At 53.1% G+C, this 27,950-nt stretch overlaps 11 protein-coding genes across 11 annotated transcripts, besides 2 other annotated features; 5 read left to right on the top strand and 6 right to left on the bottom strand.

Annotated features, from left to right (window-relative positions):
- Positions 1-102: 102 nt before the first annotated feature.
- EKO05_0001933 (uncharacterized protein) lies at positions 103-1,274 on the bottom strand (the record flags this gene model as incomplete). Its single annotated transcript, XM_038942263.1, has 4 exons — positions 103-700; positions 749-1,053; positions 1,108-1,182; positions 1,233-1,274. The coding sequence occupies 4 exons, from the start codon at positions 1,272-1,274 to the stop codon at positions 103-105; spliced, it is 1,020 nt and encodes a 339-aa protein (XP_038795400.1).
- An 842-nt stretch (positions 1,275-2,116) lies between these two features.
- Positions 2,117-2,815, top strand: EKO05_0001932 (uncharacterized protein; the record flags this gene model as incomplete). The annotated part of the gene is made up of 1 exon (XM_038946820.1): positions 2,117-2,815. The coding sequence occupies one exon, from the start codon at positions 2,117-2,119 to the stop codon at positions 2,813-2,815; it is 699 nt and encodes a 232-aa protein (XP_038795399.1).
- Positions 2,816-3,189: 374 nt separating this feature from the next.
- On the top strand, positions 3,190-3,854 carry EKO05_0001931 (uncharacterized protein; the record flags this gene model as incomplete). The annotated part of the gene is made up of 2 exons (XM_059635798.1): positions 3,190-3,557; positions 3,623-3,854. The coding sequence occupies 2 exons, from the start codon at positions 3,190-3,192 to the stop codon at positions 3,852-3,854; spliced, it is 600 nt and encodes a 199-aa protein (XP_059491781.1).
- A 100-nt stretch (positions 3,855-3,954) lies between these two features.
- On the bottom strand, positions 3,955-6,227 carry EKO05_0001930 (uncharacterized protein; the record flags this gene model as incomplete). The annotated part of the gene is made up of 2 exons (XM_038946819.2): positions 3,955-5,785; positions 5,965-6,227. 2 exons carry the CDS (start codon positions 6,225-6,227, stop codon positions 3,955-3,957), a joined length of 2,094 nt encoding a protein of 697 aa, XP_038795398.2.
- A 1,372-nt stretch (positions 6,228-7,599) lies between these two features.
- EKO05_0001929 (U2 snRNP component prp10) lies at positions 7,600-11,172 on the top strand (the record flags this gene model as incomplete). Its single annotated transcript, XM_038946818.1, has 1 exon — positions 7,600-11,172. One exon carries the CDS (start codon positions 7,600-7,602, stop codon positions 11,170-11,172), a length of 3,573 nt encoding a protein of 1,190 aa, XP_038795397.1.
- Positions 11,173-12,612: 1,440 nt separating this feature from the next.
- Positions 12,613-15,241, bottom strand: EKO05_0001928 (Phosphodiesterase I; the record flags this gene model as incomplete). The annotated part of the gene is made up of 1 exon (XM_038946817.2): positions 12,613-15,241. The coding sequence occupies exon 1, from the start codon at positions 15,232-15,234 to the stop codon at positions 12,613-12,615; it is 2,622 nt and encodes an 873-aa protein (XP_038795396.2). The 5' UTR covers positions 15,235-15,241.
- Positions 15,242-15,589: 348 nt separating this feature from the next.
- Positions 15,590-17,812, bottom strand: EKO05_0001927 (uncharacterized protein; the record flags this gene model as incomplete). Its single annotated transcript, XM_038946816.1, has 1 exon — positions 15,590-17,812. The coding sequence occupies one exon, from the start codon at positions 17,810-17,812 to the stop codon at positions 15,590-15,592; it is 2,223 nt and encodes a 740-aa protein (XP_038795395.1).
- Positions 17,005-17,031: a tandem repeat.
- Positions 17,813-20,517: 2,705 nt separating the features above from the next.
- Positions 20,518-20,549: a tandem repeat.
- Positions 20,550-22,028: 1,479 nt separating this feature from the next.
- EKO05_0001926 (uncharacterized protein) lies at positions 22,029-23,370 on the bottom strand (the record flags this gene model as incomplete). The annotated part of the gene is made up of 3 exons (XM_038942296.2): positions 22,029-22,312; positions 22,365-22,744; positions 22,796-23,370. 3 exons carry the CDS (start codon positions 23,368-23,370, stop codon positions 22,029-22,031), a joined length of 1,239 nt encoding a protein of 412 aa, XP_038795393.2.
- Positions 23,371-23,928: 558 nt separating this feature from the next.
- Positions 23,929-24,343, bottom strand: EKO05_0001925 (rRNA-processing protein cgr1; the record flags this gene model as incomplete). Its single annotated transcript, XM_038942295.1, has 2 exons — positions 23,929-24,215; positions 24,271-24,343. 2 exons carry the CDS (start codon positions 24,341-24,343, stop codon positions 23,929-23,931), a joined length of 360 nt encoding a protein of 119 aa, XP_038795392.1.
- A 737-nt stretch (positions 24,344-25,080) lies between these two features.
- Positions 25,081-26,168, top strand: EKO05_0001924 (mitochondrial ornithine carrier protein; the record flags this gene model as incomplete). The annotated part of the gene is made up of 2 exons (XM_038942357.1): positions 25,081-25,440; positions 25,497-26,168. The coding sequence occupies 2 exons, from the start codon at positions 25,081-25,083 to the stop codon at positions 26,166-26,168; spliced, it is 1,032 nt and encodes a 343-aa protein (XP_038795391.1).
- Positions 26,169-26,686: 518 nt separating this feature from the next.
- On the top strand, positions 26,687-27,597 carry EKO05_0001923 (uncharacterized protein; the record flags this gene model as incomplete). Its single annotated transcript, XM_038942260.1, has 5 exons — positions 26,687-26,710; positions 26,761-26,876; positions 26,929-26,955; positions 27,025-27,483; positions 27,540-27,597. The coding sequence occupies 5 exons, from the start codon at positions 26,687-26,689 to the stop codon at positions 27,595-27,597; spliced, it is 684 nt and encodes a 227-aa protein (XP_038795390.1).
- Positions 27,598-27,950: the final 353 nt, after the last annotated feature.

The raw sequence follows: 27,950 nt of genomic DNA, 5'->3' as shown, positions 1-27,950 counted from the left end.
TTCGTTAAGCGTCTTGACCTTTGCTTCCACTCAGCTTCGAGGCCGATATGTACCACTCTATGAGGCCATCAATGCAAACATGGCTCAGAGCCTCGACGACAGTCAGGGCTTGTTGCCAAGAATACCCTCGATTTCCTCCATAATCTCTGGCGTCAGCTTGGGGAGCAGCTTGAGAGCAGCGCAATTGTCGTGAATCTGCTGCACCTTACTAGCGCCCAGAATGACAGTCGATACGTGTGGGTTCTTCGCAGCCCAGGCAAGGGAGAGCTGGCTAGTGGAAGCTCCAAGTTTCTCAGCAACCTTGGTCAGCTTCTTGACCTTCTCGATCTTTGCCTGCCCCTCGTCGCTCTTCAACTCATCAATAGTCTTCTGGAAGAAGTCCTTGTTGTTAGCGAAGCGAGAGTCCTCGGGAATGCCCTCGTTGTATTTGCCAGTCAAGAGACCAGAAGCAAGCGGCGACCAAATCGTCGTTCCGTACTGGAACTTCTCGTAAAGGGGAGCGTACTCCTTTTCGAATCGCTCGCGGTGGAAGGCGTTGTATTGAGGCTGCTCGACGATGGGAGCAATCAGATGGTACTTCTCGGCGATCTCGGTCGCCTCCTGAATCTGAGCAGCAGACCACTCGGATGTGCCCCAGTAGTATGCGAGGTTCATGTGGATTGCTTGTGTGAAAGCTTCGACAATCTCCTTCATGGGCACGCTGACAACGTGTTAGCGCTGGACAGTGTCAGAGCTCTCTACAACATACTCGGGATCGTGGCGGTGAGCGAAGACGACATCAACGTAGTCGTGCTGCAGACGCTTCAGAGAGCTCTTTAGGCCCTCGATGATGTGCTTCTTGCTCAGACCGCGGGTGTTGGGCTCCTTCCTCGATGTGCCGAAGAACACCTTGGTCGACAGCACATACTCATCGCGACTCCACCCAAGCTGCTTGAAAGCATTGCCCATCTCAATCTCGCACTGTCCGGCAGAGTAGACCTCGGCAGTATCGAAGAAGTTGATGCCGTGCGCCCAAGCAGCTTCCATAATCTCCCTTACGATGTTTCCCTTTTGCTACACCATGTGTTAGCTTCGTCACTTCACGTGGACGCCTGATAGGCTCCTTACTGTTCCTCCATATGTCAACCAGCCTCCAAGGGAGAAGACCGAGACCTTGAGCCCGGCAGGTCCAAGGCGACGGAACTGACCCAATGTTAGTGAGTTGCCCGGCGTGGCGCTTAGAGCATGCATACCTCCATGTCCTTGGGATCGAACGTTGACTCGACGGCAGGCATGTTGAAGACTGTGCACTTGCGGGTTTGGGTATCGGTGATGGAGAGGTTTCAAGTGTTGGGGCAAGGCAGTTGGAGACACTCGATAAAGTACCTAATGGCTCACCGAGTTAAGAAAATGACGTGGCAACCCCACCATCTGGCGGCAGAAGACCAAAGCGGAAGGAGCGCCCTTCACTCATCAAAAGCGCTTCAATCTCGTCATGATTAGGCATCGAGCGCGGCTCGCAGTACGACGATCCTAGACCCACAGTGCAGGATGAACATGATGGCGGCGTAGTTGCCGTTACACGTGCTTATGCGCATCGGGAATGCCACCGGGCATCGTCAGCCACACATACCTGGAGGATGTGATGAATTCGAAGCCACTGAAAGCCGAGGCATCCACCAAAGAGCAGGGTCAGGATTGGCCGGGCATGGTTGGCAAAAGCTTAACCAACGGCTTTGTTTCGAAACACAAGTGTCGCGGAGAGGGATGACAAGCGCGGACAATCTAACAAATCACAGCCCCAGCACGCTCCAGCATCGAACCGTCTGCAGTTGTCGTCGCCGCAAGGACTGGCAGGCATCTTCAGCCCAGAACTCCTGAGTCCGTATGGCTTACGCTCTGGAATGAATGTTGTCAGCCTCTATTTAAATAGTTGCTTCGCCTACACTCAATACTCATCACCTACTCGCTCAGCCACCTTGTTCACACAGAATCTCCTTTGCTGGTCTAGGAATTCATACTTTCATTCTCAGTCCTTCGTTTCTAAGCAGTCTCTACGAGTCTTTCCCTTCTCCTCAAGCTTGCCATCGCATTCACCAGTCTTCCACCACGCCTTTGAATCATCACAATCATCAGCATGCTTTGCAACGCCTCCCTTCTCTTGGCTAGTGCTCTTGCACTCGGTGCCTTCGCCGCACCTATTCCCGCCGACTGCCCTGACAGTCACAACGAGAACACCTCCACCGCTCCTGCAAGCAACAACAAGGCCATTGCCGGTTCTGTGACTGCAGCTCAGCTTACACAGATTGCCCCGGAGACTGCATCGTGCTCTGGCGCACCTTTCCCGGATGAGTGCGTAGATGCTGCTACAGCAGCTACCGCCCTCAACAAGTCCTTCGACACGTACGGCATCAAGACTGCTGGAGAGAAGGCAGCTCTCATTGCCTACACCTTGTTTGAGTCCGGTAACTACAAGTACAGCAAGAACCACTTCCCCGGCCGCCCAGGACAGGGAACCCGCATGATGGCCATGCCTCCTTTCATCTCCAAGTATGCTACTGCTGTTGCCGGCGCAGACGCTGTCGCTACGGCAAATGCTGCTGGCGGCGACGCCGGTGCGGTTGCTGTTCTGGCTCTTGTCAACAGCGATGATGAGAAGAGCTTTGGAAGCGCAGCCTGGTTCTACAGCACTCAGTGCTCGGCGGACGTCAAGGCTGGCGTGGTTGCCGAGACTGTCGAAGGGTGGCACAACTTCTTGACAACGTGTGTTGGTACTACTTTGGACGAAGCTCGCGACACCCCCTGGGTATCCGCAAAGGCGGCCATCCTTGCGTAGATCAAATCCGGAGGGGTTTCAAGCAGCTTTTGCATTTTCACGACGGCGACGAGCATGTTATTATGGGAGCGACGGAGCTAGGAAGGAGTATTGTTATGTCTTTGCAATTTTTACGTATCTATCAAATTCGATATCCAGACCTTACCACATTATTTTTTTTCTCTTACTTTGCCTCGCTTCTGCTCTCCGTTCGAAGATAGATAGAACGACTTCAACTTGCGTATCAGGCTGACCACTTGAGCGCTCTTCCTTGAACCTTGCAGCCACAGGCGATAAAAAATGAACACCGCTGCTCTAAGTGATAACACACAGAAGCGAGTTCAAGCTAATTCGATGTCTGAGACCCACAGCAAACCTCCTCAAGACTTCCCAAGATGCGTCCAGCCCTGATCTTTGGAATACTCCACAGTATCTTTTCGCAGACTTATTCGCAGTATAGGGGACGGTGTGACGGAAGTCAGCTCGCAAAGACACCACCTCAGCGTTCTTATACAGCAGTCACGCTCAAACCCCAGAAATCTGGTTGGATCATGTATCGCAACGACACAAAAAGCCTCGGCATCATCAACATCGCAACCATTACGTTCGAGTCATCACAGCTCAGGAACACCATTGACCAGCCGAGGAATGATCTTTCACACCGCTGTAGGACGTGGATGTGGATGTTGACATCGCGCGACCTTGTGCAATACTGGAGCACGCTGAAGTGGAGTAAAATGAGGTCCGGCTCTCCGACCCAGCTGTAAGCTTTTTTCTTCAACCCCAGGTCTTGGTATAGGACTGCAAAACTAACCATGTTCGGCTCAGACGTAGTGCTATGGTTGGTCGTAGTAACTGCCAGAGAGAGGGGTCTCGCAACCACAAAGAAGACAGACGATGTCTGGTAGGACTCCTCGAGAGTCAAGTGGCAATTGAGACAGTGGAGAGTCAGACCCTGATTCTGGTAGTCACTCTTGTATCGGACTGGGTAGATAGGCTTCTCAAGAGTACAGAGTGGCGAGCAATTGTAGTCAGAAGGCACCATGACGGGAGGCAGTAACTCGGCATGGCAGTGGAACACTTGAACTCATCTTGGCGTGAAGAATACATCACACTTTCCCATTATGATTAACAATACTAATTTTTCTTCGAAAAGAGTTTTATATCCAGTGCCTGCCGTTCGCCCTTCCGCCTAGAGCATCAACAGTGAAAGCACTGACATCCTCATACCCCATGCTTTCCCCGCACTCGGGACACATACACCTCTCCCTCTTGTCCATGCTGTTCTCAACCCATGTCTGCATACATGACAAGCACGTTGACGTTTCGTGCCAGCAGTTCCCCGTTATTCTGCGTGCGCTGAAGTCGTCCATTGGCTTTGAGGCTCGACAGAGCAGACATGTGCGCTCGAGCATTGGGGTGCCACGACGTGGTGTCGAGGTGGATGAGCTCGCGAAAGCAGGCTGAGGAGAGGTCATAGCCGTGGGTGAGATGAAGCTTAGACGCGAAGGGGCGGTGCTGGAAGCACTCGTTGGTGAGGTCAGACTTGTGGCCATGTGCGAAGAGAATGTGCTGCTGCGGTGCGAGTGGAGTGACGTGGGGCGGCTGTCGAAAGTCTCGCGCGGCGAGTTGGGACTGAGTGGTGAAGGGTAGCCCTGGCTTGGGGACAGCAGGGGGTTGCTACTCTTTCGTCGCTGAGGATTGTTCATCGGGTTGGAGATTGAAGAGGGTGGAGTAGGTGGCGCACCAGCGCTCGAATCTGCCGCACCTGTCCATGGTGCGAAGGGTGGGGGAAGGACAACAGAGTTGCGGGGCGATCTGTCGAACGTCATGGCGAGCGGTGAGTGCTGTGGTGTAGGAAGAAGGTCGAGTGGCTTGAGCTGCGAGTGTGGGCGTGGCGACGGTGTAGGCTCGGCTTCGCCTCGAGGAGGCTCATCGTATGATGAATAGCGGTGGGTGATTATGGGAGCCTGGTTGTGTTGCTCAGGTGCGTTCTGGCTTACACGACGGAAATCCTCGACAACACTGATCCTGTCGAGTTCGTTGGCGTTGGACGCACGACGTCTCGCTGGCTTTGCAAATTTGAGTAGGCTCGGTATTGTGGACCATCGATTCTTGGTCTTGCTTCCCTTCTCTGCTCTGGCTGCCTTCTCCTTCTCGACCTCTTTCTCCTCGTCGCTCAACATCCTGCCCCCAATGCGCTCGAATGTGTTCTTGCGTGTGAAGGGCGGCGCTGATAACGGCATAGGTGATTCTACTAGAGTGTCCTTCTCGGGTTGTCTCTCCTGTGCGCCGTGTGTGGCATCCTGATCGATGTGTTCGTTGACAAGGATGTCTGGGTTTTCCCCAGATATTTTGTGTGAAAAATTTGGGTAGCTGTTCAACCTGGAACTTCTCGACGACGCAATCTTTGTCTTCGATCGGTTGCGCGAGTGAGATGCTGCAAATGACATGGGACGCGGCCTGCCCTCCAGCCATGGCTTGCTGATAGACTCGAAGCTTTCTCGTCCAGACTCATAAGATTCAGAGCGCGGAGGATGTGCTGGTTGTGCTGGATGTGCCGGCGGGGCAGCCCATGTTTGGGGATGTTTAAGGCGCAGGTCTGGTTCGGCATTGTCGAACGACGAGAAACTCGGTATCGAAGAGAAGCTAGGCTTTGCTAGGAGGTTGGGATTGTCGAGCTGCAGCGATACTGGACGCTGCTGACGGGCATTCTGCTTGAGCGTCTTCGATAGAGCAGCCCATTCTGGTGACGATGAATAGGAAGCTATCGACTGGATCTCTTCCGGGTTGTAAGATGGTGGCATCCAGTCCGTTGTCTCTACTCGCTTGATGTCGAAAGACTTCTCAAGCTTGCTGACCTTAGGCTCCGCCAGCCTTTGTACTGCTTCTGATGAGTCGAAGGACGCCGGTGACGGTCGATTTGGCTTGGTCCAGTGCCTCTGTGATACCTCAGGTGAGATGTCGTATTCCTTGGTTGTGTGACTGTCTCTATTGGAGGAGGCTGGGTCAGCACATGTCTGAGGCGTGATTTGTGGCTCGAGGTCCTCGAAGATCGAGAGCCTTGACGACTGCTCAAAGTCGAAAGCTGAATGTCTCCATTCCATCTTGAAGGTGTAGGGGGAAAAGCGGAGAAGGTAGGGACTAGGTTGTGGCAGAAGGTGACTTACTGGCGTCTGTGGGTCCTAGGTGCGTCGAGGGCTCGAGAAGAATCGTCGTCATCGCTCTCTTTTCCAGACTCCACATCTGAAACGTCTAGATGTGCGTAGAGTGGCCTCTCCAACCATCTTGTAGTGAATGACTTCTCACGCTGTAATTTGGCTTCTTCTGAGTCTGCAACCAGCCCCAGCATGCGCTGTGCTTTTGCGAAGTCTCCCGTGACTGGTCGGGGGTGCCGGAGGGCAGGGTGGATGCAATTCAACGGCGCTAACATGGCTGTGTGGATCACCGTCTGGTAAGTCACCAACCAGCGATATCAAAAAGAGTAAAAAAAGAACGAGTGATTTTAGGGCAAAAGCGAACGTAGGCACGAGCAAAGCAATAGAGCAGCGAGCAAGATTTACTAACTCGCGACGGCGTGGGACAACATCGTGATTATCTGCATTCGTGTTGCACCGTTAGGGCTACCCTAAAAATGATGGCTGGCCGTGCGACCGACCCCAGTTCGCAACATTATCGCAGCTACACGAGACTTGACGGGACCGTTTCAAAGATGCAGACCGTGCAAATCAGCGTTAGCTCGTCTTCCACGACAATCGCGCTTGCTCATTCGTCGCTGGGGGCGTTCGGAAGTTCGTGTTGTCATCCTGCTCGGCGGTCAACGGCTTCGCCCGGCAAAGGTGATTGCAGTGTATTAAAAATAGCCGCAGGGAACACGCGAGCGCTGCGACGTTTGTGGCAATGGGTATATTTTGAGGACTGGTCAGAGCTACGAGAGGTGGGAACGTGGATAAGGTTACGAATACGCCGATGAAAGCGGCTGGCTTTGCCGGCGATCCAAATTTGTGCCATGGCGCATCCACTTCTCGCACCGAGAAAGTAGAGTTGCAGCGCACGACGGCTTACTGCCGCATTTCTGCGTCGTACTGTCTGTCGCACTGTCGTCCTGGTTGCAGTTCTGCACTGCTTGGTGCCCAGCGCCCAGTTCGTCTCCAAGGCGATAAGGAATGCCTTGCTATGTAGAGGTGGTATTAGATGTGGTCCAAGGATACGCCTCTCACAGTCAGCGGAGCGATCGTCGTACGCTGGCCGCGTCTTATGGTAACGAGCGGAAGCCATGGCAGATAGCGTTCACCAGTACCTAGCTCATTTGTTGAGAGGTAATGATCGAATCAGTGACCACCACGCTGTTCGTGAGCTTGGACGCCTCATTGGGAGACGACAGCCGACGCGACGCAAAACACTTGACCGTTGACAAGCTTGCTATTCAACCATCTCAAGAGCAGATGGCAATTTGGAAACATCTCGTGTCATATGAAAAATATTCGCTCGCTGGGTTTACGTGAGATGGCTATGTGTCGAGCATGGCCGTCAACGCAAAGCTCTAGCACCCCAATGACACACTGCGGTTGCCAGACAGCAGTACAATGAATTTCAGTCACAGCCGAAAAGCCATTTTACTCGTTGTAAATGCAACTACGTACCTCCCTGGGTGTTTAGGTAATCACGTGAAAGATGACTAAGGACCACGACGATACTAGCGCGCTTTCCCGCCAAGAGGCCGATTGAAGCTCAGAGGAAAAGTCACAGGCAGACGACAGCCTCCACTTCAACCTACCCCACACCTTCAAATTACGCGCAACACAATGGCCGGTCCGCGCGCAGGAAAGAGCTCTAGGGCCATTGGACCCTCTGACGGGGGCTCGTCTGGCAAGCAGTCCCTGAGCGAGGCACAGGAATCAGAGCTGTACGGCAACGGCGGCGATATGTCTGGCTACAACCTGTCCATCGCTGCTGCCGACGGCGATGATGATATGGAGGATGTTGGACTCAACGGAAGGTCGCTGGTCGGGCAATATACCGCAACGAGCGACATGCTGAACGAATTTGCGCACGGCGACACAGCGGAGGCGGACATACTCGACAGCCGCGAGAAGCAAGCACAGATCGCATCTCGCGAGACCGACTACCAGCGAAGGAGGTTTGACAGAAGACTGTCACCAGAGCGCGCCGATGCTTTTGCGAAAGATGGAAAAGGGGACGGCATGACATACAAGGAGATCATGGCGGAGCGGCAGCTCGAGCGCGAGGAGGAACGTGTCAAGAGAGCTATCGAAGACAAGGAGAAGTCAGGTGGCAATGAGGTGCTGGATCACAAGCCCACCTTAAAGGACGACGCGCCCGCTCCGGTCAACGGCGATAAGACCCCACCCATGGAGAAGAAGCGCAAGAGGAGAAGGTGGGATGAGGGCGCTGCCGACGAAGCTCCCGCTGTCAAGGAGGAGGTTAAAGAAGAAGAACCAGAGGTCAAGAAGTCAAGGTGGGAGACGGGCCCTGAGGAACAGAAAGCACCAGCACGATCACGATGGGATACCACAGCAGTTGCACCCTCGAGTGGCGCAACACCAGCACCAGCTACAGGTGCGAACGGCGCACGCCCTGCAATGCCTGCCTACGCCTTTGGTACAGACATCTCCAACCGTAATGCTCCGCTCTCCGACGAACAGCTCGACATGATGCTGCCTGGCGAGTCTGAGGGTTACAAGGTGCTCGAGCCACCGCCTGGTCACGAGCCAGTACGCCGTCCAGTAGGCGTACCACAGCTACCCACAGGATACCAGGGCTTCCTGATCCCAGAAGCAGACAACAGCTTAGCAGCCATGGGCAAGCAGTTGCCAACAGAGATTCCAGGTGTCGGTGATCTGCAGTTCTTCAAGAATGAGGACATGAAGTATTTTGGCAAGCTCACCGACGGAGCTGACGAGAACGAAATGACTGTGGAGGAACTGAAAGAGCGTAAGATCATGCGACTGCTCCTGAAGGTCAAGAACGGAACACCTCCCATGCGAAAGACCGCACTACGACAGCTCACAGACAATGCTCGTCAGTTTGGTGCAGGGGCTCTGTTCAACCAAATCCTGCCTCTATTGATGGAGCGTACACTGGAAGACCAAGAACGCCATTTGCTGGTCAAGGTTATTGACCGTGTCCTATACAAGCTCGACGATCTTGTACGGCCATATGTGCACAAGATTCTGGTAGTTATCGAGCCTTTGCTCATTGACCAAGACTACTATGCACGAGTGGAAGGTCGAGAGATCATCTCAAACCTCGCAAAAGCTGCTGGTCTCGCACACATGATCAGTACCATGCGTCCAGATTTGGATCACCAGGACGAGTACGTGCGAAACACAACCGCTCGGGCTTTTGCTGTTGTTGCGTCTGCTCTTGGTATTCCAGCTCTCCTTCCCTTCCTTCGCGCTGTGTGCAGGTCAAAGAAATCCTGGCACGCTCGCCATACTGGTGTGAAGATTGTACAGCAGATTCCCATTCTGATGGGTTGCGCTATCTTGCCCCACCTCAAAGGTCTTGTTGAATGCATTGGAGAGAACCTGAACGACGAGCAGCCAAAGGTTCGCATGGTTACAGCCCTCGCTCTTGCTGCACTCGCCGAAGCTGCCAGCCCCTACGGTATCGAGTCTTTCGATGATATTCTCAACCCTCTTTGGACAGGTGCTCGACGACAGCGTGGCAAGGCTCTTGCATCTTTCCTGAAAGCCGTCGGTTATGTCATCCCGCTCATGGATGAGGAATACTCAAACTACTACACCAGCCAGATTATGGAGATTGTCATCCGGGAGTTCCAGTCGCCAGATGAAGAGATGAAGAAGGTCGTTTTGAAGGTTGTCTCTCAATGTTCAAACACAGCGGGTGTCACACCAGTCTACCTGAAGGACAACGTGCTGCCAGAGTTCTTCAAGCACTTCTGGGTACGACGAATGGCTCTCGACAAGCGAAACTACCGTCAGGTTGTGGACACCACCGTTGACCTTGCTCAGAAGGCTGGTGTTGCCGAGATTGTTGGTCGCATTGTCAACAATATGAAGGATGAGAACGAAGCATATCGCAAGATGACGGTCGAGACTGTTGACAAGGTCATTAGTACGCTCGGTGCCCACGACGTTGACCAGCGCTTGGAGGAGCAGTTGATTGACGGTGTCCTCGTTGCATTCCAGGATCAGACCGTCGAAGACCCCATTGTCATTGATGGCTTCGCCACAGTTGTCAACGCGTTGGGCGAACGCACAAAGACCTACCTGCCACAGATTGTTGCTACTGTCCTGGCCCGTCTGAACAACAAGTCTGCTACTGTACGACAGCAAGCAGCAGACTTAATTTCCCGCATCACATTTGTCATGCAGAAGTGTGATGAAGACCCGCAGCTGATCAAGCTAGCCCAAGCGTTGTACGAATACCTCGGAGAAGAGTACCCCGAGGTTCTAGGCTCCATCCTAGGTGCTCTCCGTGCAATCGTCACTGTTGTTGGGCTTCATGCCATGCAGCCACCCATCAAGGACCTTCTGCCTCGACTCACACCCATTCTTCGTAACCGACACGAGAAGGTGCAAGAGAACACAATCGATCTCGTAGGTCGTATTGCCGATCGTGGTGCCAACTATGTCAACCCTCGTGAATGGATGCGAATTTGCTTCGAGCTGCTCGATATGCTAAAGGCACACAAGAAGGGCATTCGCCGTGCTGCCAATAACACATTCGGTTACATCGCCAAAGCCATCGGTCCTCAGGATGTACTGGCTACTCTTCTTGGTAACCTTCGTGTTCAGGAACGTCAATCTCGTGTCTGTACCGCTGTCGCCATCGGTATCGTCGCCGAAACCTGTGCTCCCTTCACGGTCTTACCTGCCCTGATGAACGAGTACCGTGTGCCAGAGCTCAACGTTCAGAACGGTGTCCTCAAGTCACTGTCATTTATGTTCGAGTATATCGGCGAGATGGCCAAGGACTACGTATACGCTATCACGCCTTTGCTCGAAGATGCCCTCATCGACCGAGACCAAGTCCATCGTCAGACCGCAGCATCGGTCGTCAAGCATGTCGCTCTCGGCTGCGTCGGTCTGGACTGCGAAGATGCAATGATCCACTTGCTCAACCTTCTATGGCCCAATTTGTTCGAGACCAGTCCTCACGTCATTGACCGTATTGTTGAAGCTATCGAGGGCATTCGCAACGCTGTTGGTACACCACTGGTTATGAACTACGTCTGGGCAGGCCTCTTCCATCCTGCTCGCAAGGTCCGACAACCGTACTGGCGTATTTACAACGACGCCTACGTGCAGTCGGCCGATGCTATGGTGCCTGCGTACCCGACCTTCGAAGAGGAGAACATGAGGAGACACGAACTGGACATTTTCATCTAAAAGTGAGAGCTTTCAATCTTTCTTTAGTAATATCGCCCATGTACATCACTTCTGGCGCGTAGATTGGAGTTTCGGGCGTTGTTAACCTTGTATAAAGCTTGAGTCTGGCGATCGTGCGAACAGATACTATCGAAAGATGAGATCGACACTGGAGCCCACCCTTATGGTAATGAAATGCAATCTGTAATCCATTCACAAGCTGATTGAATCTAGATCGCCGTGACTTGATCTGCTGACCCACACCCATTTATCACGCAACGTTGTAAGTCTTGCGTGCTGGTGCTCTCACTGCTAACACTGTAACAACATCCCATTCCCTGCTCAAACTGCGTTCCGGACACTGGTGTCTTCTATCGTGCCGCCAATCGATATTGCACACTCCTAGCCATTCCCATTGTCCTTTGGTCCATATGTTTCGATTCTTCAAGCTGGTCAGACCGTAGTAAGGGCGGACTTCGCAGAAAGGTGTCATGTGCGCATGTCAACCATTTGTTCAGCTAACAGTACGACCTAAGTACCCTTTCGTGCTGCTTCGTTCGAGGCAATTTCTCGCAGCCTTTGGTTATGTCAGTTTCGACCAAGTGCTGAGACTCTGTCCAGATCATCAGTGTAGCGATCATAGTGCAGTACGAGTACTTTCCTTACCTTGCCCTCCAACCAGGATATCGTCGACATCCATAATTGGGGTCTTGGCCACGATTCTTATAAAGAACGTCCTGGTCGTCGGCATTGGCATGTCCTGCTCTGGCACATTTTTTTTGTTAGGTCCAAAGCACCACTGGTGTTCCGATCTCTATGTATTAGGGTGATATTACTGTGTGCGCATTGCGATATGTTCTGGACAACGGACTCGGCGGCAAAGGCTCTCGTTGGTGGCGACAAGATGGCGATTAGAGCAAACTTGCATCAGGCTAAGCCAGGCTTTCGAGTCGAACGAGGTAATGACACTCAAAGCTAAGCTGAGTTTCTTCTCCATCTGAGTCCAGCCATAGTCAAAGGTGGTTGATAAGTGACAACGTGAGCGATCCGCTTCGGCTGTGCAAGGTGTCGTATCGTGTCTACTGCGCTTTGAGTAGTCCGGAAAGGCGTCAGAGTAAAGCTAGCTTGGACAATTATAGCATGGTACTGGCACTTTACAGCCTGGTTGTTGCGACTGCTATGTTATCAAGTTGTATGTTAGAAGCACGTGTAACAGCGCGCGGAGTAAGAAGCGTTCTTTTGCTAGCCATGTTTTTAGACTGTCCTGTTTAACTATCTCCAGATTGGAAAATAAAGCCTCATATCGGCATGGTTTGCCGCTCTCGAATTTGTCAATAGTTTGTCTTGGACTACTTTTCCGTTCAACATGGAATGTAGAATGTGGTGGCTTTACGAGGTGGTCACCTATTGATTCAGAATATGCCTGGAACTCTGCTTTGGTTCATGTAAACCTGAATCCCCTCATTTCTGAATGACTTCCTTGGCTACAGCGGCGCAAAGCTCAACCTTTACGCCCGCCCCACTGAGAACATGTATCCAAAGCCTCTGCGTATCGCTTAAGCGATCGTTCTCACTCTTCACCTCTGCAAACTTGACTTCACCCTTCTCCTTCGCGCTCCCGCCCGCCTCCCCACCTGCGTTCTCTTCTGCGACTCTCCACAGGAAGAGGTCAGGTACACCGCCCCCTCGCTGTCCATACTCCTGCGCCATGACTCTGCACACAGTTGCCAATGCCTCGCCGTCGAAACAGTGTGCTATCTCTAGTAGGTCTTTAACATCATATGTCCAATCCAGGCCCACTACGCATGTCCGCCTCTCGTGGTGCTCAGCATATACTCTCCTTATAATATCCGGTGCGTCACCGTTACTTATCTCGTTCAGCCTCGCGTTAATTTCGCTGATGCGGGTCGGATAGAACGCGTCTGTGTGCAAATCGAGCGGGCAAGTCTGATATTGCGTTTGGAACACGTTTGGCACGTACGTGAAGAGTACGTCGTAGAAAAGATAGGCGAACAGAGTCCGCACGATCCCACCTTCGCTGTGGAAACCTTTCCACCCGAGATTGCGATAGTACGAGAGACACATTGCCTCGACAGAGCATTCGCCGGTCTCGCGCGGGTCGATCCACACCGTTTTACCGCCGCGTCGGTTGGAATTCTGAGGGTGCGGACTACTGTTTCGTCGGTTAAGTGGAGGCGCGCGCAAAATCTGGGTTCCTTCTACAGTGATCTCGAGGGGTTTTGTGAGGCGCACATGTGTGAAGTCATGTTGGGCTCGTTTAGGAATGTTAAGGGATTTCTCGAGTTTCGTGACACGTTTTTGCAGATCGTAGTGATGGATTATATGGACGAGGTTGTCTTGGAGACCACGTTCGCAGGTTTGCAGGGCGGTGCGCTTCCAGTGCTTCTTCTGCTGTTCTTCACTACGCCTCTCTAAAGGAGTGAGGGCAGCCATGTAGTGCTCTTCAAGGAGCGCTTTGCGCTGGTACCAGGCACCGCGACGGGAATGGTGAAAGAGGCGCTGTTGGAGAAGGGCGGAGGTGACATCGTATTCGCGCATATGCTCTTTACGCCGGGCGACGACATACATAGCCTTGTGAATGATTCGGGTATAGATCCAGGCAGGTGATAGACGACGTAGGTAGGATCCTTCGCCGCTGTGATAGACACTGTCCTCTTTTCGTTGTTCTTCCTCAACAAGGGACTGCCATCGTGGATAGACGTCCTCGAACACATCCACAACTTCTTGGTAATCTTTATCCGTTGGCCTCCCATTAAACTCTAAAATGCTGTCTATTCGGAATTGCGTTCGTATTGATGCTTCGTATTCCAAAAGTAAGGGACGTGAAGCGAATATGTTCGCAGAACGAGAAACAATGTACTCTGGAAAGTTGCGTCGAGCAATTTTTGCAAGAATGATCGTCGTCAGTGACTTCTCTGTCCACTCGGTCGAGCGGTAGAAGACAAGGTGAACACGCTCGAATAGCTTCCTCGTCGCTGCTGAAAGCCGTATGCAAGACCCAGTTTCGCTCATTATCTTGCGAGTGAAGTGGGAGTCGCGGTTCGCGGTATCAGATAGATCGGAGAGATCTCCTGCCTTCGGCTCCTCGACTTCTGGTGTCGTTGTGCCCGAAACAGATGACTGCCTCGACTGTCTGGATTGCCTAGAGCTCTCTGTGTCGGACCGTTTCAGGCCCACATGCCCCAGACCGGCTTGCTTCTTGCTCGCCCGCCGCAGTGCTGTCAACAGCTCTCTTTTGTTCTTTCCTTGAACTTTCGCGTCCTTTGCAAGAGCCTTAAGCTCGTCTAGCCGTAGCAATGAAGATGCTTCGTCTAACGTCGTAATCTCGTGTTCCGATCGATCTGCAAACGTGAAGGTCTTTGCCAGCGTTGTATCGGTTGGAGTTTCCTGCTCGCCAGGATGTGTCTCGACTTCTGCCGATGATGCTGGTAAGTCGAACGTGCGTTGTAAGGTCTGAACCGCTGCGTCCATGTCTGAGAGGTCGCTATGGTAGCCGAGATTTTTTATGCGGTGCCATGCAGATGTTTTACGGAGGAAGAGTCGCACGTAGAGATACTGTGCTTCATAATTCAGCTCTCTCCATATCCTGAACAGTTCAGTCTCGGCCTCATCAAACAGGTGGTGTTCTTCTTCCAGCACTGTATCTAGGGCTAAATTGAATGCATCAACGTATAGCGAACTCTTTCCTCTAACCCATGTTCGATCTTTCAGGCGGTCTTCAGCTCCTTCTGGTTTCTCTTCCTGAGATGCCTTGAACGCCTCGTATACCTTGATAGCCTCCGTGCCAGTCCCGATAGGCGGCAATGCGCTCTCTAGGTCCGTCTTTGTATCTGTCTCTTCTTCTTTTACAACAACGTCTTCCTCCTCTGTATCTGAATCGGCGACTCGATCTGCATGGTTGCGATTCTTGCGTGGTGTGGGCGGCGGCTTGGTTACGTCACCGATTCGCCGACGTTTGGGAGACCGATCGTTTTCGCCGTCGAAATTTGTGGATTTGGGGTGTCTTATGAACTGCGTGATCATTTGATTGTGCTTTGAAGGACTGCGCAGATTCAGCGCCATCGTTGTAGAGAAGGCATGCTAACTGGCTCGCCGCCTTACATTTGAGAAACGCGACTTCCAATCGCGTGGTCACGGGAGCGCTAAGCCACGTTCGTACGGTCAGGAGCTTCATTTAGAGGCTCTGCACGTTCACCTGCTAACTTGGTGGATCATCCAGTAGTCTCGTGTATCAGATTTAATTATTGAAGTTGAAGAAAGGGGACTCCCCGTGCCAGTCGAGCATGACATTGTGAGAGGACCGTGGGAGGATTACAAATGTCCGATTCGAAGACAAACAGATCGCTAGGTACGCGCTAAGCCGCTCAAAGTATGCAAACGTAAATGAAATGAAGGAGTATGTGCAGCTACACATCTTTCAAAGTCCCCAACTTCCTTTCCGAACGGCGACCCCATGGCCTTCCAAAGGGGGCGCATCGCTCATCTTAGGATGCTGCCTAGCCCACTCCTGGATATAGGTTCGGAGTGCTCGCCAGCGTGTGCACGTTTCCTCGGTGATCTCAGCGTCTTTGAGATTACCATCCTTCCCCAGGCGAATGTAGCCTCGAGACTTCGCCAGGTGATCATCCTGTCTTAGCTCAGAGACAGGGATGCCGGAAATCTTGGACAGCTCTGGGTCAAAAGGCTGTGCCATAGATGGGTAGCCTAGCGACAGGTAGTTGTAAACCTGAGTGACGAAGTCGTCACCAAATTCTTCTTCGATGGTCTGCTCAATGGCAAGCTTCTCATCGATGTTACCAAAATCGGTTGATGAGGCTGGAGGTGTAGGTGGCAGGAGGCTCATGCTCATAGCTGGCGATGGGTTCGGCGACATGGGGTTTGCCTTTTCGTGCATGGGTGTCAGGATGCCAGTAGGTCCTCTTGGCGACTTGTCTCCATCATTAACGCACATACCACCCCACAGCCCATGGGTACTGGAGGCACGACTGTTGGCTGTGGACCAAAGAGATGGTGTCGTGCTCGTTTGCTTGCCGTTGCCTTTCCCACACCACAAGCTCTCCTTTCCATCTTCGGCGGCCTTGCTCTGCTCGGATAAATAGCACATCGCTGTGCGTACCGCATCACATCCTTGCGTAGGGTCAAAGCGTGCTGGCTCGGGGGATTCGCATCTTGGAAACTTGATGTTTTTTCCCAGCATGGGAGGTCGCGCGCCCTTCCGCATAGGCTCCACTTCGCGATCTAGAACCATCTTCTTTGCAGCCGAAGCGTCAAGGAAGCCAGCTGGATTGCCGAAGGGACTAAACGCAGGCTTTGAGCTTTCTGCTGCCTGCTTCGACCGGGCAGCTTGCCTCTCCGCCTTTCGTTTTTCGTAATCTTGCAAGCCCTGGTATTCTCGCATGTCCTTCAGATCCCAATTCACCTCACTATAAGAGGAGCCTCGCCTGTCTTGCGATTCGGACTCTTCACTCTCATGATCTATGAAGTGATCGACAGGCTCATGAAAATCGTCGTTGGGGAAAGCCGCCATGGCCTGTTCGCGTAGTTGACTTTCAGCGGCTTTGGCGGCGAGGGCAAGTAGGTAACCGGAAGAACTGTCGTCAACGCTTTCTCTTCTTCGTGTAGCTTCCTTGTACATGAAGGAGTGATCTGGAGCCAAGGAAGGAGAGGCGCTAGGTGATGGAGGAACCGATGCTTCTGATTCGGAGGACTCAATGGGCTCCAAATCCGGGACACGAAACGAATGCTGCGAACAGGAAAACCAGGATCTCCGTCGAGATGGAGGTAGCTCCGCACGCCGAATCTCTAAGAACAGCGGGTTTTGCGAGTAATCGATGGTTGGTGTGTTGTTGGGTGGTGTGGGCGAGATGCCTAGAATTCGTGCTTTCCTAGCACTAATAGCATTGCTCTCAGGTGTTGCTTCCGTCTTGTCAGAGGGAAGAAGTGCCGGAGTTGCATCACCTGTTCTGCGAGATCTCTGTGCAGTCTCTATTAATTGCGGTGTAAACTTCCTTGGGCTGGGTGGCTGCCTTCGGTTGAATCTTGCCGTTGTTTCCAGTGGTTCAGGTTTGAACCTTCTTGGCGACGTTTTCTCGTCCCAGTCTTCAGCAAATTTCCGACGGCTTTTACTTGTGCTTGTACTTGTCTCTACAGGCTCTGGTGCAAACCGACGAACTTTCTTCTGTGACGTCTCGATAGGCTCAGGTGCGAATTTACGATTAGTCGACTGTGTAGTCTCGACTGGTTGAGGTACAAACTTCCGGTTTGTCCTTTGCGTCATCTCAACCGGCTCCGGGATAGACTTGCGGTTAGTCTTTGTTGTAGTTTCTACAGGCTCAGGCGCAAATCTTCGATTTGACCTCTGTGTCGTCTCTGTCGGCTCTGGGGCAAATCTACGATTTGATTTTGTTGTAGTTTCTATCGGCTCTGGGGCAAACTTGCGGTTGGTCCTTTGCGTGGTTTCGGTAGGTTCGGGAGCAAACTTGCGATTACTTTTAGTGGTAGTCTCGACTGGCTCTGGAGCGAACCTCCTTGGGGGTGTTGCTGATCCTTCTTCCAAATCTGCTTTTCGTTCCTTGGAGCTTGAAGTGCTGGTTTCAATAGGTTCTACCTTGAAACGTCTGGGGGGTGCTACGGACGCCATAGTGGTGGACAGTCCAGACTCTTAGGAGAAGGGACAACTTTTGTACGTGCTTATGAAACGGTTGCCCAAATTCACTGACGTGAGTGGTGTTCCCAATCACTGCGATGGCCGGTCGCGCGGGTAGACTAGTGCCACGCCAGAATTGCGGGTATGATGTGCGGGTGCGCACTCTCGCTGCGGGGGCGCCCAAAAATCGGGAATTTACGGGACTGTGTAACAGTTCCTTGCAAAGTGCATTCAATCCCGCGTTCAATGCTGCCGTATCTAAGATTGTTGTCGGCTATATCTCAGTGCTGGTGCCGAATATGCATGTGCCCTGCGTCAGGTACCCGTTCGTGCACTCTGCGAATGCACTGGTAGTAAATTGGTCGCGTGTTCGAAGGTCGAAGTAGGCGCTATGGATGGGTTGGGGATCAATGGGGGCTCTGTAAGAGTGTTAGAGCGCACTCACGTGCTGGTTGGCTCCCAACTCACCAGACTTGGAGGATGGATAACCGCACAGCCAAAGACTTGTCGAACTCGTACTGCGGAAGGCCTTGAAACGAGCTGCTTCCAGGACACATGTGCGATCGAACGATGTCGAGCTATGGTTTTGACGTGTAGCGACAGAATGACGTAGCAGGTGTGGAGCCAAACCTGGAGAGCTTCGGAGCGAACCACGGTCTTGTGAAGGCCAGGTCGAGGGTGGCAGAGGAGTGAAGGTTGACCGTTGCTTTTGGCAGCTGGAGTTGGGGGATTGTGGCAATTTGAGCTTCGTGGCTGTTGCGCCGAGTATATCAACTGAGCTCAGATATGGGCTGGTAGTATTTCCTGTTGAGCCAAGGGCTGCGCTGGGATCAGATCTCGACCGATCCGCAGGCCTCCTTCCAGGCGAGCCCCAGTGCGGCCAACGGGCTAAGATTGGACCATCAATGCTTTTCTCACCGCAATGGCCATTCACCTATCTGCGTTCTCTGACACCATACAGGGGACACGGAGAAGTGCCAGGGTTGGAGCCGCATACATCCAATTCTGAAAAACCAGCGCAGCTCAACGCCCACTCTCACAACCTCACAAACGCCACAGTCAGCAAACATCGAACTGACTAGCGTCTGGCGCGCTGGCGCGCTGGCGCGGAGAACGGCCCTGCCTGTGGGTCTGTGGCAATGACTCCAGATCGAGGATTGCTGGAGACTCGAAATGTTGGAGAGACTTCGTTGGGGGATCGGCGCATCTGCAGTCGGTTGCATGTCCGCACATTGGCCGGCTCTTCACGTGCTGTGCTGCTAGACATTGCCCACGATCTGGAACCCCTTTCATCCTTTGATGCCAACACAACCACCAGCTGATGTTTGTCCATGTCGAAAGACACGCGATGTCTTGTAGCAGGGGCCAGCGCAGGGTCCCACATTCCCATCCTTGTATAAAGCCGCAGCGCCCAACTTCCACACTGGGCGACGCCGCGACACTGTTCAGGAGGAGCGGGTGAAATAGGGTTGTTGATCCGCTGCCACATGCAAATGCGCCCGCGGCTGTTCCTTCCCGCGGGAGCGACGAACCAACAACAACACAAAGGTTCTTCACCCTTGCTTTGCCTGACAACGAGCTTTGGATCCCCCATACATTCGTCGTTGACTCATGCGACAGTCTTGGGGCGAAGCAGTGCCGGTATGGCTATTGGACGCTTGTATCTCCGCTTGCATTTCCGCTCGCACAGCTAGTTTCATGTCTGACCGATGGTGTGGACAAGACAACGACGCAATGCTTGTGGACGATACCGAGTATATTCTTGTACCAACGTGTAGGTGTAGGAACAATATGCTGGGTGGCGACTAAACGGACCTATGTTCCCTCGATTGAGCTAGACGGTTGCTCATCACGACGTACAGAAGTCAGGTACTCCCAAAGGAAGGCGCTATTTGCATGCCGCATTAAAATACAACAAATTGCCCAAGTTGCAAAAAGACCAAGTTGCAGAAGGACCAAGTTGCAGAAGGACCAAGTTGCAGAAGGACCAAGTTGCAGAAGGACCAAGTTGCAGAAGGACCAAGTTGCAGAAGGACCAAGTTGCAAAAAGATACCGCCAAAGCCAAATACTAGTCGGTAAAGGTGCAAAACGCCTTCCAAAGGCCAAATCCCTTCGTTATGCGGATCATTCTCGCACGTTATCCTGGAAGGAACACTCATCCGGCGTCACCAAATGCGCGACTGCTTTCCCACGCGCATGTTCATATTCAGCACTAAGTCGAAGAGGCCGCACATGGAAATAATGCACAAGCTGTACACTCCCGACCGAAGTCGAATCCGGAATCGACCATCCACCAATGCCCGGACCTGGCGACATTCTCTGTATGCTTCGGTGGACAGAGGGCTCGTTGCTGCGAGGTCCAGCGCTGCATGGTTCGTTACCGAGGGTTTCTGGGACATGCTCGCAGCCGTCGTGTAGTAGCGGTCGAGCGGTGATGTGCTCCCAGCCCGTCAGTAGCTCGCTATGGTCAAGACTCTCAGCTCCATCCATCAACCACACAATCATTCTATGCGAAAGAGCCCGAGGAGACAGAAGTGAGCGGTATGATTGGTCGTTGACATAGCCATTGGGGGGGTTGTCGTGTGCCTCAGGGCCCGGCGAGAAGCCTTGGCCATCATCAGAGTTGCTCGACTCGACTGCTGTCTCGCTCTCTCCATCGCTCACCCGGTCGCACACGTCGCCATTGCCGTGTCCAGCGCAGCCACATCCACAACCGCAACGACAACCACAGATGGTCTCGTTCAGCTGTGGTGACAAGTTGGGTGTTACTACCATAGGTATGAAGTCGCTCGCGGACACGATACTCTCGTAGCTATGATCCATTATAGTATGTCTGTGAATGAAAGGTCAGTGTCATACTCGACAGTCCTACAATCAGGTAAAACAACGATCAAGGACACTGGCGTACCTAATGTTTAGGGATCAATGGGACTTCTCGAAATCTGCTAGACTTTCTCGCTAAGGTATGTGGGTGCTGCCAAGGGTAAGGCTGAGTAGCCAGAGCAGTGCTGTTGCCGCCGATCTGATGCAACGCTAATTGTGCAGAACGATGTCAAAGACCAGACAATTGGGAAGAAGATGAAGATGAAAGATAGTGGTCAAGGTAGTCACTATGCTACGGACGCATTTATGCCTTTCAGAAAGAGGGGTACGAGGCACGATAACCTGTGACCGGAACCCTGAAGGGCAGTGAGGGACAGCTCACGTTACCTTTGAGAACTCCGTCCCGTTCGCCAATGACTCCGCAATGTGCGGTCATTGGCCATGACAATTGCTCAGATCAGCAGGATTATAGTCTGTCATGCCTGAGATTTTGTATTATGGACGATCTTCGAACCTTATAGTCCACCGGCAACAGCCATTGTACACGTCCCGAGCCTCGCGTATCCGCCGAAAGCAACTAAGAGGTATACAACCGTTACAGCCCGTCGCCATCCGTACCAATACCCCACCCAGCCTTGAGCCGCTTGCACACGTGAGTTGGGGGCATGTCAGATAGGTAATTGTGACGCTTCAGCCTATTGGCGTGGTTCCGTCCTGGCATCAGCCCTATGACGTTCCAGCGCCCTACCTATCGTCCCCCCACACACTTACTTGTACGTCAACCCACCGACACCGCCGAATCCCCCCGCCTTCGGCACTCACCGAACAGCAGAGCGCGGCGCAAAGAATCAGATCCAGGTCACCGGTAGGACGAAGAATGCCAGAAGCGAGCCGCAGGCAAAGGGTTCCGGTCAATGTTTCTATGCAAATTTGACGTGTGACCTTCTTGCGCAGGGCACATCGTTTTGAGCATCTCCTGTACTGCCTCGGCTTGACGACTATCGCGATTGGGTGCCTCGCTCAATGTGAATCCATCTTGATGCGGGAATCGTGTTTGCTGTAAATAGAACATTGTCCAAAATGTTCATAGTCATCTTCCTTTCCGAAAATCGTGTTTGCTGTAAATAGACCATTGTCCAAAATGTTCATAGTCATCTTCCTTTCCGAAAATCGTGTTTGCTGTAATTAGACCATTGTCCAAAACATTTATAGTCATCTTCCTTTCCGAGAATCGTGTTTGCTGTAAATAGACCATTGTCCAAAATGTTCATAGTCATCTTCCTTTCCGCCTAACGAGCGGCAGGTAGTATCAAACACTCAACTCTACAGCGATCGAGAATAAGTAACATTGACTATGGGTATCTCTGGAGCTAATCGAAAACGAGATTACAGCTCATCAAACGCACGAAACAGCTGATCATCAGCTTCGGCAAGTCGTCGAACAGGTGATGTCTTCAGCTGAACGGTTGGTACTGATGTCGCCAACTCTAAAATGTCTCTCTTCGCCATATCTGGTATGGGAGCTGCCCGGATCTTAGCCTCTATCGTGGAGTCGAGCGTAGGCTTGGGATTCATGTCGACGTGAGTAGGTTTGAGATGGTGGAAGACTACCAGCAACAAGATGAGCGAGATGATGGAAATCACTATGCCGCCAAAGTACTGCCACCAGCCTACGAGCATTGTTAGCACCTACAGCTCCACTATTTTTGGGGGGTGACGTACGGTTTGTATCGGCTTCCCACTGAGCCTCGCTCTTCGCTCTCGCATCAACACGCTCCTTCGCTGCCGTGAGCCGTGTTGTCAAGTTGTCTGCTTTGTCTTTGCCCACTCTGATCCTCTCCTCCAGAGCAGCAAGTTGCTTCTGCTGCGTATCAAAGCCATTTGAGCTCTCGAACTGGCCCTGCACGTCGTCAAGCAACTCCTGTGCATCAGTCTCAAAGTTCCCGTGTAGCTCTTTCGTCAAGCTGGAGAGCTCCTGCAGTGTGCCGATGGTTTGTCGCAAGGTCGAGGCCTTTTCGAGGATCGAATAGTAGGTATCGTCCAGCCGACGTGATGTCTTCAGCGACTGATCGGAGAGGGATTGCAGTACGGTGCGGAGGTCTCTGTTCATCAAGTCAGTGATTTTAGCTACTCACAGTGCGCTGGGCGCATACCGTTCCCTGGCTTCGACTCTCTTAGCTTCTCGCTCCACCTTTTCGGGACGCAGTGGTCGTGGCGGTGGTATGGTAAGATCCGCACCGTCTCGTGTCCTCTGTTGCGCCCCATCTTCTCTCCTGGATGGGCTTCTGCGCCGACTGCGACTACGACTGTGGCTCGGCGAGTTGTCCTTGCTGCCTCTCGCCTGCTTCAAGAGATCGCCGAAGCTCGTCGGTGGCTGCAGTGCAGACTGCACAACTTCTTTGGCATGGTGCCGCGTTGAGCTATGGCGGCGGTGCTCATCGTCATAGTGGCGGTGGTGCCGGTGTGACTTGTGCTTGTGAAGGTGCGCTCTTCTGCTGCCAGAGTCCGCGTCTGCGCTTACACGAATGGACGGTCGCGATTCGCGGTCATGGACGTTGGGGCGGAGGGGCCGGGAGTAGCCTGAATGCAGGTAGAGCGAGTCCATGTGGACATGGTGATGGTGAGGGTGATGCTGTGTACGGGGGCCGCGGCTTGAGCGCCTGTCGTCACCGCACCCGGCATCTGCGCTAAGCGAACGCAGAGGAGTGACGCATGCTTGTGGAGCCATCGAGCGCAGAGGGTTCTGTAGAAACCTTGCCTGTAGCCAAGATGCTTGAATTTAGTCTTGGAAGTACTTGTGAGCTAGAGAAAGAGCCATCTCCGTGCCTCTTCTTTCCGTAGAGTGGGAAGATTGCCGCCTTGTCGTCGGCTTCTCTCCAGCAAGAGAGTGGCATCTAGTAACACTTGAAGTGTTGTCCAATCCAGCACTGCACAGTTCTACATCGCATGCGCATAGCCTGTAACTGCATCAAATCGTTCTGATTGCGCTGTCCTTTGTAAGGATTATGTTTATGAGTCCTACAAAATGTTGTTTTACCCTGAGCCGCAAGCATTCGCCAGTATGATTGCCCGTCTGCCTTAACGCCGTAGACCATGCATGCAAAACGTACCCGCTCTCGAGAGCTGTGGGGTTGGTATATGTGCGCCTCCACTCGTGCCTTTCTGCCGTATGGAAGGCTGTGGTCAGCCCGACAACGTGCTGCTACGTCCATCTGGCTACTCTTCCTGAGGCTGACGGAAGAAGCTGCGCCACTTGTTTCAACTATCCATGCGTTGCACACCTTCCTCATGACTTCAGCATGGCATTGCGCTTCTCCCTCCTCTTCAGACGCTCGACACGCTTCTTGTGCATCTTCTCCTCCATCTTCTGGAATCGCTCCTTCTCTTCCTTGGCTGCGCGCTTCTCCCGAATCCTGTCAACCTGTTGCTGCTTTGCTGCTGCTTTCTCGTCCTTCAGCTCCTTCTCCTTCGCCTTGACAGCGGCGAGCGCCTTCCTCTCCGCTGTGCGCTTTTCGAACGGTGTCTGGTTCGCGCGAGGCCTGAAAGCGCTTTTGTTGTCGCGCCATTGCTTGCCTGCAGGTAGGATTAGTTGCAAGTCCTATCCAAACACGCACACAAGGTAATTCACCATTCTTCCTCATTCCTTTGACGGAAGCCGGGACCGGCGCGGCAGACGTCTCTGTGGCTACTGATTCAGACATCTTGGTACTGTTGTTGGTGGTGGTGTTGGCACAGCGTTCACGGTCCCCAAAGTCTCGAACGCGCCCCCAGCGAAAATAATCTGAGCCATGACTGAGCCCGATATCGATAAGAAAGGAAGCTAGTTGTGCGCCAAGCCCCCTTTGTGTCCGTCCCGCTTTCGGTGGGCCAGCCTTGGATCCGAGGTCGCGACATCGACATTTGACAGGACGTAATGGAAGGATCAGATCTGATAAGATTACAAGGGGATATGGAATTCGGGGTTTGGGATGAGCCATTTGCTGGTCAACAGTCTAGTCTTACGCACTGCATGTCACAGCTTTTCCACGCGCTGTGCGCCATTTTCGCTCTTTGCAGCTTGTCGTGCTTGTGCAGGGTCCTCCAAGACTAATTGAAAATTTCGTCCCCCCTCTGCACATTTTGAACGATATTGGGCACCGCCTGCCTTGAGTGCATTCACCATCACCCTGGCACAGAACCCACCCCGCGGCCCGCTGCATATTTGCGGCCCTACTCCCTCCGTGCTACGTCGTGCCCACGGCTCCTTTCACCCCCAAAATCATATAACATAGTGCCAGCGCCTATGAGACCAACCGCTTGAACAGCCACCTCTCGCCCTCTTCACCGCCTACGATCGCTGCCCTACGCACAGTACCATGCTCACTGCTTCATGACATAGCTCTGACCATTATACTCCGTACACAAACACGCACACCGATACCATTGTACCGGCACATCTATGGAACTACACGAGAGTCCGGTGTCGGTGGTGGGGGCAAGAGGTGGATCATCCGATACACTCACAAAGGACGAAGTACGTCCCACAGCCGTCACAAATGTCGGTGGGCAAGGAGAAGAGGCCCTGAAGGACGTTGTGTGCGGGTCAGCCGCCGGTATCGTCGGTAAATACATCGAGTACCCGTTCGACACCGTCAAGGTCCGCTTGCAGTCCCAACCAGACACGCTGCCACTGCGATACAATGGGCCACTTGACTGCTTCAAGCAGTCGCTGCAGCGGGATGGGTTCCTCGGCATATACAGAGGCATAAGCGCACCTTTAGTGGGGGCTGCTGTCGAGACGAGCACTTTGTTCTTCAGCGTAAGTGCTCCTGTTTGCTCTCCGACGTCAGAGGCGCTGAGTTGACATGTACCCAGTATCGTGTCGCTGGAGATGCCTTGAAAGCTTCTGGTGTCTACCCAGAACTGAAGATGAATCCCGAGCAAGATCTCCCTTATACAGCTATGCTCGGTTGTGGCATGGTTGCAGGAGCCATCACCTCACTCTTCCTCACACCGATCGAGCTTGTCAAGTGCAAAGTGCAGGTCCCTGCGGAGACATCCAGCGGCATTGTTGCTCGCCCGACCGTCCTGAGTAGTATTGTCTCGGTGTACCATCACCAGGGCATCTTGGGCTATTGGCACGGTCAGCTCGGAACCTTCATTCGAGAGACTGGGGGCGGCGCAGCGTGGTTCGGTGGCTATGAAGGCATGAAGATTCTGTTCAAGAAAGCAAACGAATCCAACACCGAGGACCTACCCATCTGGCAGCGCATGACAGCCGGATCTGTCGCTGGTGCAGCGTACAACTTCGCATTCTACCCTGCGGATACGATCAAATCGCGCATGCAGACAGAAGATGTGGGTAAGCTGACTGGTGGCCGGGCTACGTTTGGCGCTGTTGGCAGAGCACTCTGGAGAGACCACGGCATCAAGGGCATGTATCGTGGATGTGGTATCACCGTGGCTCGATCGATACCTAGTTCCGCTTTCATTTTCACGGTATATGAGGAGTTGAAGAAGCACTGGCCGGAGAGATGGGCCGACTAAAACATGTCGCGATTTTGTCTTGGGCGTAACGACTTTTTTATTGTTGCGCGATACCCTGTGAGTACGCGGCGTTGAACGGAGCCTTATGGCAGCATGCTATGGAGCGAGATGATGCAGTTACTACTCAATGTAGAATGCAACACAGCAGATGCGCAGTTCAAATCACAGACACTGTGCAAGCACGAGCATGTGAAGATGCAACTTCAGCTCACATGCCAACCACCCCTGGCTCTTTAGTGCTCCCCAGATCGCACTAAAGTGACAGGGGTCTCGCCGACAATGTGACGCTCTGCCGAGGCCAAATGCTAGTTGACCGCACCCAGCTCGATAGCCGGCTGTTTCGCTCGAGCTGGCGACTCGTCCCAATGTACCACACCTCACCTTCACACCGTTCCTTCTCACTTCGCTCCTTTCTTCCCTGAAGTCCCTGTTGCTGCTGTTTCGAGGTGCAAGATAGTAACAGTACGTCATCGACACGCGTACCGAGGCATAGCGGAGTTTGTCTCTGAGAACGAGACATGGACAGGTTACAAGCCCTCGAGGTATGGAAGCGCTTCATACAGCCGTGGGTGTACTTGCTGATCTTCGGTAGGCTGCGCTGGAGAAGATTGTGCTCGACCCGAAATACCACGACATCCTCACGCTGGTAAAAGGCGTGCGGAATGGCATCGTGTATGGGGCCAAAGTGCGCTTCCCGCACGCACTTGTGTATGCTTCTACCACCCTCCCCCTCGAGTAACTGTAGCTAATGCCGCCTTAGCATGATCTTCCTCTTTCGCTCCGGAACGTACGTCACGCGCTCTCCCCCATCCTCCAAAACACTCTCTCTCTCAACCAACGCAACTGACACGCTCAGATTACGATCCAAATGCACACTCGTCTACAAAGCCACACGCCAGCATGCGCGCAACCTCGGCCTCTTCGCCCTCGTCTACAAAACCACGATGCTGTTCCTCCGACAAACCTCCCCCACGGGCAAAGAGCGTCACTACGACTCCTTCCTCGCCGGCCTCCTCGGCGGCTACACCGTCTTTGGCCGCACAATCCACAACTCCGTCTCCCAGCAGATCGTCATCTACGTGTTTGCGCGTGTGTGTCTAGCGCTCGCGAAGCTCGCCGTACAGCCTCGACACGTCGCGGGGACGCCCGGGGGTGGCGGTGGGTGGGAGCTGTTTGGAGACGGGGAGATGAGGCGGAGCCTGGTGAGGAACGGATGGCCGGCGTTTGCGAGTCTGAGTTGGGCCATGGTTATGTATCTGTTCAGGTGGCATCCCGAGACAGTGCAGAGCAGTCTGAGGAGCAGCATGAGCTACATGTGGGTACCTCCCTGGACGCCAAGTGTCGTGGACAAAGTTGCTAACGGGGACGCAGTTACGTGCAGTCGGATCACTGGGACTCGTTACGGACATTGGTGTGGCACAACAAGTGAGGCACAAACGCGGCGCAGCTCGTCACGGATACTGGATGTAGCACTCTGGGAAGGCCAACATCTTGACATGTTATCACCTCGGTCAGCTGTTGCATATACGCGCAGCACCTGTAAGCATCTCACATCATAGACACTACCGAAGCTGGCCAGGCCCAGCTTGGTAATAAATTGACGTTGTCGACCCAGCAACGCCGGGTATGTGTTGGGAAGTACTGCGCTGGTTCTCGCCGGGCCATAAAACACACCAACAGCAAGACTCCCATGCCCTCGCACATCTTCGCCATGCGAAGAAGGTGTGTTCTGAAGACAAAAGTTGGTACCTGTCGCAGAAAGATAGGAGCTGCGGAATCACG

Source organism: Ascochyta rabiei, chromosome 3 (genome assembly GCF_004011695.2).
Source record: "Ascochyta rabiei chromosome 3, complete sequence".
NCBI classification, from domain to species: Eukaryota; Fungi; Ascomycota; class Dothideomycetes; order Pleosporales; family Didymellaceae; genus Ascochyta; species Ascochyta rabiei.
The sequence above is the reverse complement of the archived record's forward strand: the minus strand, read 5'-3'. Positions and strand labels throughout refer to the sequence as shown.